Genomic DNA, 11,443 nt, shown 5'->3' with positions numbered 1-11,443 from the left:
TATCAAAAAGCTAAAAGTGAGGATTTTGAATGTTATCCTCACCAAGAAATCAGAAATTTTTGAAGAGACAGATATATTTACCAGATTTGAATATGAAACTTATTTTACACACTTAGAAACATCACATAGGACCCCATAAATATGTGTAATTTTGTGATAATAATCAATGTTTATAGCAGCTCAATTCACAATAGCTGAATTATGAAATCAACCTAGAAGCCCATCAACAGATGAATAAATAAAGAAATTGTAGTATATATATACACAATGGAATATTACTCAGCCTTCAAGAAGAATGAAATTATGGCATTTGCCAGTAAATGGATGGAGCTAGAGAATATCATGCTAAGCGAAATAAGCTAATCCCAAAAAACCAAAGACCAAATGTTTTCTCTGATGTGCAGATGCTAATTTACAATAAGGGGGAGCAGTGGCTAGGGCAGAATAAAGGTACTTTGGATTAGGTAGGGGGGTACAAAGGGAGGGGAGCCAGTATGAGGTAAGAAGGACAGTAGAATGAATCTGACATTATTACTCTATGTACATATATGATTACATGACTGGTGTGATCCTACATCATGTACAACCAGAAGAATGAAAAGTTACACTCCTTTTATGTATGATGTGTTAAAGTACATTCTACTGTCATATATAACTAATTAGTACAAGTAAAAAAGTTAAAGTAATGGAAAAAAATAATAAACATAATGACTTCTAGACTGATAAGACTTGACTAAAACTTTATGACAATTTTGACATACCTAAAGAAAGAATGTATTAGTGAGCCACAGAATCGTTGACAAGGGAGAGTCAGGGAAACCAGAATGGAAGAGCACACTGCTAAACTACTCAATCTTTGTATGCCTTAGTTTCTTCATCTCTAAAATGGGTTTAATAATAGTATACTTAGTGCAGGCCGTGTAGCCCACCTGCTAGAGTGCCTGCCTCTCATGCTGGAGGCCCAGGTTCGAGTCCCCAGCACGATGGGATTGTGGAAATAACAAGCAAATAATAGTATACTTAATAGGGTCACTGTATAAAACAAAACATTACCTGGTATGTAATAAGACTTACACATTACTAAAGGAAGGGAATGTAATGGTCAGGTCAGTGTAAACTGTGTTATAGTTCTTTCTATTTCTCATCAACCAGCATCCTGGTCTTCATATATCAGGTTCTTGTGAAGTAGTCAGCATGAGTCAGCCTCTGAGTGTGACCAATTCTGGAACTCAGAGTAGATCAAGTTTCTGAGACTGTAAGACTGAAGGTCCAAACTGAACTGAGGTTGAAAGCACCAAGAAAATGCCATCTAGCAAGAGCCCTTGACAGCCAGCCAGCTTCTTTTCTTAGTGACACCCCACTTCTGGCATAATCTATTCATACTTAGGGTCAGGGACAGTCTATGCAGAAGGAATAAAAAGACTAGAAAAAATCTTTAAAATATTCACAGGTGGTAACCAAAGGGATTGTGGGTGAATTTAATATGTTGTTTGTTTTACTTTTTATACTCTCCAAATTTTCTCCAGTGAGCATATATTGCTTAATATTTTATAAATATGATTAACTGATGGTGAGGAGAAGAAAAAAGAGTAGGTGTTTGAAGGGGGCAAGAGTAGAGAAAAGACTTCTGAGGCTCCAGGCTGAGGGGAAGATTTCAGGGAGTTGGGGACACAGAAGGGATGATCTTTCATCGAAAATGTACCTGCTATTCCTGTACACTGAAGACTTGAAGTGGTTCCTTACTGGATAGTCATTCCATTTGCGTAGGTAGTGAATGCAATGGAAAATATTTGCCTGAGACTTCCCTCTCACTGTATCTAACTGTATAGTGAATGACTGGCTGTTGAATCTGAAGTTTCCAGATCTGAGGGTTTTTATTTGTTTTGTTTTTGGTACTGGGGATTGATCCCAGGGGAGCTTAACCACTGAACCACACCCCCAGGCCCCCTCCTTTTTATATTTTCTTATTTAGAGACAGGGTCTCACTAATTTGCTGAGGTTGGCTTTGAATTTCTGATCCCCTGTCTCAGTCTCCTGAGCTGCTGGGATTACAGGCATGTGCCACCGTGCAGGCCCAGATCTGAGTTCTTGAGTATTCCCTCCTTCTTCATTATCCTTATCAATTATTTCCTTGTTGCTTTTCAAAGTGCCTGGCTAGACGCTAAATTGGACTGAGAAGAGGTAGTGGTGATAGTAGAAAAGGGGGAACTTAATAAGGAGAAACGAAAGTTGAAGAAATGAGAAGAAACGAAAAATCAAAATCATTGTGGCCTGGGGGAGTTGAGTAGGGAAGGCTTAGAACTTGCAAGGTCAGTCATTCTAATTCTTTTACCCGGGATTCAGAGAGCAGGTGGTACTTAAGCTGAGCCTTGAGAGGCGTGTAGGGTTTGGATGAGCAGAGAGAAAGGGGTGGGGGTGGGGACAGTAGATGGAGAAAGCAAAGTCCCTGGGGCCCCTGCTCCACTATGGGCTGCGAACGGTTTCTCCATAAGACAGTGATCTGCGTTACCTTCAGGCTTCTTTCCCAGGCTCTCCCTCCCCCCCTTTATTTTCAGCTGAGTCTTTGTTGCCTCAACCTTGTGACCTACGTGCGCAGGAGGGCCATCCAAAGCAGTTATATGATCTCCAGCCCGGTCCTGCCAAGGCCGCCCTCCAGCACTGCTCATTCCCAGTCTGGTTCCCTGCCTGTGACATTCGCTTCTTCCAAGTACACCACTGACGCCTCCTTTGCCAAACCCACGGACTCCTTGTTTTTAAGAAATAAAGTATCCAAGGGAGTTCTTTCTTGTTTGGTTTCAGTTGGAGTGCGGAGTTTAGTCTGAACTTTTGGTTAAAATCTAAGATACACTAAAGACCCGGAAATCCAATTGTTTAGACCTTGAGCACAAACGTGTCTTTCAGTTTTGAAGTTCCTAGACCTATCCTGCAGAAGAAAGAAAAAACAGCCTCCTCAACGTCCTGTGTGCACCGCAAGTGTGGAAAATTAAAATAGTCACTTGTAGTGTTTCGAAAATAAACCTCAGAGAGCACATTGCCTACGATGACACATTCTCCGCCGTGGGGCAGGCGGCCGAGTCCTGGGGCTGCAGCGCGCAGCTGCCAGGACCCGCTGCGCCCGCCCCGCCTCCTGTTCGCGTCTCCAGCAAGGTGGAGGCGGCGCCGCGGCCAGCGACCTGCTGTCTGTGACCGCGCTGGAGTCTCTGGGCCGCCTAGGTCTCCAGGAATTGGGTGGAGGATGCCAGAGCCGCGCGCGGAGGCCACATGGGGCTAGGGTGGTAGCGAGCGTCTACGGGGAAGTTGTGGCAGTGCTGTAGATCACGGAGGTTTGACTGGCATTGGCGTGTGGTGGGCTCCGGAGGCCGCCGGAGCCAGGAGTGCTACACCGGACCGGCCGGCCCCAGGCCGGAGCGGTGGGAAGACTCTGCCGGGCCTGGCACTCGTGCTTCCCACAGCGAGGGTGCATCTGCGTTGGAGCCTCTTTCCCTAGTGGTCAGCGGCACCCCAGCCATTTTTCTGAGGGGATTGGAAACGTGGTGCGATGAGGAGCCGGAGTAACTCTGGGGTCCGGCTGGACGGCTATGCCCGACTGGTGCATCAGACCATCCTGTGCCATCAGGTAGGTGTAGGGGTGACACCTGGAATCGCCGAGGATGTGGAGTGCAATAGACCGGACAGAGACCCTGGGTGAACCTTCGTGTGTGTGTGCATGTGTGTGTATCTGTAACAGGTTCTCCTGGCCCCTAAGTGGGAAGGCCAGAAAGGACCCTTAAGGAAATGTAGGTGTAGGGCCTGGAACAGAATTAGAGTCGAGCACCCATAGCCAGGACCCCATCTGCCCCAGCCCCGTGATGATTTCGGAGCCCAGCACCCCCAATCCATAGCTGGGATCCAGAGGTAGAGTTGGAAGATGTATTGAAGCTTGTTTATTGATGCCCCCTATCCCAGGCTTAGGCCTCACCTTCTTCCCTTCTATCTCCCCACCTGCCTCAGAAAAGAGATAGGGAACATTTAGCCATTTTAAGGCTAGAGTATTGTGAAGGTCAAGGCAGTTTGTGTATATGCATACTTTTAATTGTGTTTTTTTCTATTCCTTTACTACTGTATTTTTGTTGCTGATAGTTAATTCTTTCAAACTGGAAAGTTAACTTTTAATAATAATGCCCTTTAATAATGCATTTAATGATGCTCTTAATGAAATTATTAATATTATTTAATAATTTTAACAATTAGCACATTTCAGACTTGTAAGTCTTCAGCCAGTTCTTTCCCTGTACTCAAGATAGCATTTGGAAATAGTGCAAACTTTCCATTACAAGATAATGATGTTCTGGGGAGCAAATGAACAGCAGCATGATAACTGGAGTTATTAATACTTTACTGTATACTTGAAATTTGCTAAGAGAGTAAATCTTAAGTATTCTTAAGAAGAAATCTTTCTTACACCAAAGAAAAATAACTATGTGAGGTAATGAATGTGGTAATTGACTTGATTGTGGTAATGCATGAATACAAATATCAAATCATCATATTGTACACCATAAATATCACAATTTTTATTGTTAATTATAACTCAGTAAAGATGTGGTGGGGAGAGATAGCATTTGTCTGCAATTGGTCAGAAGAGTTTATAAAACTTGAGTGGAGAAGTAGAAGAAAGACAAAAATGCCCAATAATTTATTCCCTAATTTTGTTCCCTAAATATGCCTGTCCTCTTTTTCTTGGTCTTGCAGAATCCAGTGACTGGCTTGCTTCCAGCCAGCTATGATCAGAGAGATGCCTGGGTCCGAGATAATGTATACAGCATCTTGGCTGTGTGGGGTTTGGGCCTGGCCTATCGGAAGAATGCAGACCGAGATGAGGATAAAGCAAAGGCATATGAACTGGAGCAGGTACTAGAAACAAAAACACAAAGCCATCCAGAGCTGAATATGGTTGGGGTGGGGAGAGCAAGGATTGAGGAAAATGTAGCCCTTTCTTCACTTTCTTGAAATTACATTCCAAAAAGTTTTCCTGTATTGTACTGAACGGTTTCTTGGCAGTGGAAACTTGACACTTGTTGATTCAGGGGAAGAGGGCACAGTCTGTTCCATTCCCGTGGAAAATCCTATCCTGGGATCTTAAAATTAATAATCTTCTTTCTAAGTAAATGTATTTTGCAGTCTCCACCATTTTATTATCATTAAGAAGAATGTTTGGGGGCAGATATCTACTATTTTATTTCATTTTTGAAAAGTATTAATGGTATTTGTATGGGTGTATCTGACACAGATACTAAACACAAATAGACTATTTGTTGATTTTTATAGCTGGCCTATTAACTCCCCCACCCCCATCCAGGGGCAAAATGAGGTCAGAACCAGTAAACACTTTTATGCCAACTTTCAAGATACTTCCTCTCAGTAAATTAGCTTTCTTTATAGAACCATTTATATTCTTAGGGAAGTGCATCCTTTTGAGTGACCAAAAAAAAAAAAATCTGGGCTACAGGAAACTTTTAATGTTGAGGTCTTCTACTGTCTGTGGTAAGATATGTGAGACTCTCTACACTAACCATTTTTTACCAAGGTCTCCTTCAGAGTTAGGCAATCTGAGCTCTAGTTTTCATCTATAAATCAGAATATTGATATTTGCTTTTTAAGAGCACCAACATATCATGGAATTGCAGTTCTTGGCAATGAGAAAAGTCTCACTGTTGTCCTCAGCAACAGCAGGCATTTGTCATTTCTTTAAGCCATTATTCAGAGATACATAGGTCCACTCCCCTCAAAAGTTAGTTTGTGTTCTCCCCAGGAGGTACAGATCAATATATCTATTACCTTTAAAGAATCAATACTATTGTAGAAAATTGGAAAACAGGAGAATGTAAAAAAAATCACCTGCAAATCACCCCACCTCAAATCTTATATCCTACTCTGAATATTTGCTATTTTGATTGCAGTATATTGTTTCTTTATTGTTTTGTTTTGCTAGAAATTAATATGAGTAGAACTCAAATGATATGCCTGGTACAATTTCATCAATTCTTTTCAATGTTTTTAAAAAGAGATGTGTTGTCTCCCTGTTGAACAATCACATTTATCCTTATTTGGCCCAAGTAGAAAGAATTTAACAGAGGAAGAGGGAAAATGTAGGGAAACATTAAATTGCCCATTCTAAAATTTTAATGTTCTATTCTATAACTTTTTAATATTTTATTAGTGCATTATAATTATACATAATACTGGGGTTCATTGTGACATTTATAAATGGATATAACATAATTTGCTCCATTTAATACACTAGTACTTCCCTCCCCATATTGCATAACTTTTTGTATAGCCAAAAATATTTTTCATACCACTCCAATAATAACTTTGGAATATTTTAAAAATTATGGAAATAGGAAGCAAATTTTAAAAATAAAAGTTTCTGTGGGAATTCTAAAATTTGTATGAATTTACATTATGAATCAAAACAAATTTTATTATTAGGTCTCATTTTCTTGTTTCAAACTTGATTCAGCATTAATCTATACCATCTCTGTAGAATCGCAGATAGTAAATATTTTCAGCATTATATATCACTTGTGTCTCTGATCAACTCAGCTGTGTATTTTAACACAGGAGTCAGAAATCATATATAAACAGTGAACATGGTTATGTTCTAATAACATTTTATTCACAAAACCAGCTTTGGTTTGGTTTTGTCCTTGATCTACATGAGTGGTTCTGAACTTTGACTATACATTGGAATTCCTTGGGAAATTTTTTGGAAATTGTTACACCTTGTAATAATTTTTAAAAACTCTGAAAGTAGAGCCCATACCATCATTTAAAAAAATCACCCAGGTAATTTTAATGCATAGACAGATCTAATGTAGATAGATAAGATAATGACTTTACTATTGCCAGTAAATAAACATAAATTAAATCCACTAAATCCACAGGTTAAATTCCCACCTAATGCCAACTTTTTATTATAGTGTGGATTTTCCCTAGTGATTGTTAACCATTTATTCCCTTCTAATTCTTACCTAGTTTTCTTTCTGATAAATAATATCAAGAACTGAAGAGAATTTCTAAGACAAGGGTTTAAACCACTTCCATATTCTAGATTGAGAATGGAATTATGGGCTTGCATGTTATTTGTTATTATTTTTTTGTACTGGGAATTGAATCTAGGGGCTCTTAACCACTGAGCCACATCCCCAGTCATCTTTCTTTCTTTATTTTTTTTAATTCGAGACAGGTCTCACTAAGATGCTTATGATCTTACTAAATTGTTAAGACTGGCTTTGAATTTGTGGTACTCTTGCCTCGGTCTCTGGAATCACTGAAATTACAGGTGTGTGCCACCATGCCTGGCGGACATGTTTGTTTTTTACAAATGCCCCTTTGTCTTGGCACATAGATAAGTCAATAGCCATAAAAATTGTATAAATAAAGGTCTCTATTTGGCTGCCTCAAGTTCACTTCTGTTCTCTCTTTTTTTTCTTGTGTCTTTAACAATTACCTTTATGATAACCACTTCCAAATCTTCATCTTTAACTCTGACCTCACTTTAATTTCAAGTCCCCATTTGCAATTATTTGCTCATTATTTTTGCCTATATGTCTTGAGGTTCCTCAAACTCAATGTGTCCTAAACCCCACATTTCCCACCAAAAATAAAGAGAATAAAGTACCAAGCAACAGCACCTCACCAAACATCCCTTTTTCTCTTAATAGAGTCTCCATTCTGCCAATCAACCTGGCAATATTACTTGGAGTATTTCTCAAAGTATGTTCCATTGAACACTAGGCCAACTGCTAAGGTTGGGGCTTTGTTAAAAAGTAGGTTTCTTTATACCTTAATTTCTCAGAGCCTTTGATGTACTTATGTGTGTTTTGAATCTAAGGTGGGAGTGAATTTTATAGTCTTTCTAGAATTTCCTGGACTAGTGTTCTATAAAATAGTGCTTTCTTTAAGTACTCTTCGTGCTGCCTGAGCCAGGAGCAATGGCACACGCCTGTAATCCCATTGGCTTGCGAGGCTGAGGCAGGAGGATCACGAATTCAAAGCCAACCTCAGCAACAGTGAGGCACTAAGCAACTCAGTGAGACCCTGTGTCTAAATAAAATACAAAAACTAGGGCTGGGGATGTGGCTCAGTGTTTGAGTACCCCTGAGTTCAATCCTCAGTACCAAAGGAAAAAAAAAAAGAATGCTGCCTGTAGGGAGATTTTTTTTATTTGTTCTTTTCAGATAGACATGGCAGTAGAGTGTATTTTGACATACATACATGGAGTAGAATTTATTCTAATTAGGATCCCATTCTTGTACATGGTATGGAGTATCACTGGTAATGTATTCATATATGAACATAGGAAACATATGTCCAATTCATTCTACTGTCTTTCCTATTCCCATCTCCCCTCCCTTCCTTTCATTCCCCTTTGTCTAATCCACTGAACTTCTATTTGTTATCCCCTGTTATTGTGTGTTAGCATCTGCATATCAGAGACAACACTCAACCTTTAATTTTATGGGATTGACTTATTTCACTTAGCATTTTAGTGTTCAGATCCATCCATTTACTGGCAAAAGTCATGAAGTCATTCCTTTATATGGCCAAGTAATATTCCATTGTGTATATATATATATCACGTTTTCTTTATCCATTCATCTGTTATTGAAGAGTACGTAGGTTGGTTCCATAGCTTAACTATTGTGAGTTGAGCTGCTATAAACATTGATACTACTGTGTCCCTGTAATATGCTGATTTTAAGTCCTTTTGATATATACCAAGCAGTAGGATAACTGGTTCAAATGGTGGTTCCATTCCTAGTTTTCTGAGAAATCTCCATACTGCTTTCCAGAGTGGTTACACAAATTTGCAGTACCACCAGCGATGTATAAGTGAACCTTTTCCCCCACATTCTCGCCAACATTTATTGTTACTTGTATTCTTGATAATTGCCATTCTGACTGGAGAGAGATGAAATCTCAGTATAGTTTTGATTTGAATTTCTCTAATTGCTAGAGAAGTTGAACATTTTTTCACATATTTCATAGCCATTCATATTTCTTCTGTGAAGTGCCTGTTCAGTTCCTGTAGGTTAATTTTTGAGTTGTTGCTCTTGATTGTTGATATGTGCAAATGAAAGATGGTTGATTCTTTCATTTTCTCTAGAGTCCATCCTCTTTTTTCTTTTTCCCTTCTGCTTCAACCCTAACCTAAACCCTTATCACTTAATACTGTTGAGAAAATCATACTTACATTATATTATTTCCATCCTCACTAGTCCTTCTATGACCCTCTTTTCCCTACAAGTGAAGTCTAAACACCCTGGATTTATAGGCAAATCTCTGTAGGATTTGGTCCTAGTCTACTTTTTCAATATATCACACTGGTGCCCTCGATTATACCCTCAGTTTCAACAAGGTTGGTGTCTTTTTACTTCTCTAACAATCCCTTAATAAAAAACACCTAACAAACATTTGCTGTAAGTACTTTTCATTATACAACCTACTCATGCATAATTTCCAGTATTTCATTCTTAGAATGTCCTGTGAATTAAGTATTATTTTCCCTAATTTATAATTGAAGGAATTGAATTAGAGATGAAGAAGTAATTTGGTAGTACCATGAATAAACATTAGTCTTATGACTTCAGATACTGTCTTGTTTGGATATTTGTCTGTTTTTGTGTCTCTTTGATCTGAAAGGTGAGGGAATAATCTATAGACAGAAATTACTTAAGAAAGGGGACATCCCCAAGGAAACAATTTTTACTTTCCCTCAATAAAAGGTTCTATGAAGAATTGGAACATTATTTAATAGGTAGTTATCCTTATCATGCCTATTGCTTCTAGTCCGAAGTGAATATGTTCTGAAGGAATAACAGATTGACATGGCTCCTAAGTAGACTTTTTCTGTGGTACTGGCATTTAATCAAGGGTGTTGTGCATGGTAGGCAAGCACTGTACCACTGAGCTATATCCCCAACCCTTTTTATTTTAGTTTAAGAGAGGGTCTTATTAAGTTGCCCAGGGGAGTCTTGAACCTAGGAACCTCCTGCCTCAGCCTCCCAAGTAGCTGAGATTACAGGTATGTGCCACCATGCCCAACTAGTAGATTAGTTTTCATAGTTGTCCTGATGTCACCTCTGAGCCAGCATTCTCTGAAGTAACCTGGTTCAATTTCTTCTAGACTGCAAAACAGAAAGCTTCTAGAAATGGAGAAGCTATTCATTGCTGTATTCTAAAACCTATTACCTACTCATGGGGCTACTCATGGGCCCTTCTAGTTTCATGTGGTACACAGTTGTTGACGAGAATTTGGGGATGTTATGATTGGAAAATGACTATTTTAGAAATTGTCAAGTCTTAGTAAGAGATATACTGATAACAAGGATTTCATAGACAGGCACAGTGGCACATACCTGTGGCAGGAAGATCACAAGTTTGAGGTTCAGCCTGGGCAACTTAGTTTGACCCAGTCTCAAAATAAAAAGGTGCTGGGGATATAGCTCAGTGGTACAGCACCCCTGGGTTCAATTGCCACACCTGCCCCACCAAAAGAGGTGTCTGCAACTTTTTTTCATGGAGAAAGGGTTGAGTCATACTAACAATTCCCCTTTACACTTACTCTGAATTAACAATTCATTTGTTTTTAGGTAACATGTCCAGATAAACACTTGTATGGAATCTTTAGTCTTGGCTAGTTTATAAAAGTCATGTTGTGGTGAAGTTTTTCTAGGTCATAGGATTTATTTTAGAATATCTTTGGAACTTTATGATTTTTTAGTTGACTTGCCTTTTCCTCCAGGTGGAAGGAATATCCTCTACTAGATTGGTTGGTTTATTTTTATGTAAATTTGCCAAAGCATGGATTATTATTTTTTAAGTTGAAGGAATCAGAAACTGTAGCTTTTGATTCCATTTTTAGCTGCAATCTGCTTTTCTGTGTACCTATAAAGTAAATGCCATGTGATGTGAATAGGAACCCAGGATAGGGTTACTTGTTCTCAAAAGGTCATGTACCAACTGCAGTTGCTGAGCAAGTGTTTTTTTTCTCATCTAGGCATGTTTATAACAGTCTTGTTTCCATTTATTTCTGCAGAGTGTAGTGAAGCTGATGAGGGGACTGTTGCACTGCATGATCAGACAGGTATGGAGTTGCTAACAACTTGCTCTCTAATGAAAGCACATTGAAATACTATCTCTACCCCTTAGAGAACACATATAACTTTTTTTCAACTTCAAAAATAGTATACTCTAATTTTAGAAAATTTGAAAAATCAATGAGAAAATGTTATCCATAATGCCACCACCAGATTCCCTCTAAAATGTTTCATTCCATTCTTTTTTTTTCTTCTCCTTCTACAAAGAATTTTTAAAAATGTGTTCCATCATTACTGTTCATGCAATTACATATACTGGATAGAAGATGATATAGGCCTAAAAACCCTCATCTGAAACT

General features: G+C 38.9%; 1 protein-coding gene across 3 annotated transcripts in view; it reads left to right on the top strand.

The window, feature by feature from the left end:
- Positions 1 to 3,130: 3,130 nt before the first annotated feature.
- Phka1 (phosphorylase kinase regulatory subunit alpha 1) overlaps positions 3,131 to 11,443 on the top strand; it is a 108,491-nt gene continuing 100,178 nt past the window's right edge. For 2 of the 3 annotated variants that reach the window (XM_047535520.1, XM_047535519.1), the window contains exons 1-3: positions 3,131 to 3,616; positions 4,732 to 4,890; positions 11,084 to 11,131. In XM_047535520.1, the coding sequence (XP_047391476.1) occupies positions 3,539 to 3,616; positions 4,732 to 4,890; positions 11,084 to 11,131 (285 nt within the window). In that variant the 5' untranslated portion in view covers positions 3,131 to 3,538. The remainder of the gene's footprint in view (positions 3,617 to 4,731; positions 4,891 to 11,083; positions 11,132 to 11,443) is intronic. The other variant, XM_047535516.1, reaches the window with a different exon arrangement.

Source organism: Sciurus carolinensis, chromosome X, assembly GCF_902686445.1.
Source record: "Sciurus carolinensis chromosome X, mSciCar1.2, whole genome shotgun sequence".
Lineage (NCBI taxonomy): Eukaryota > Metazoa > Chordata > Mammalia > Rodentia > Sciuridae > Sciurus > Sciurus carolinensis.
This window is presented reverse-complemented; position numbering and strand designations above follow the sequence as displayed.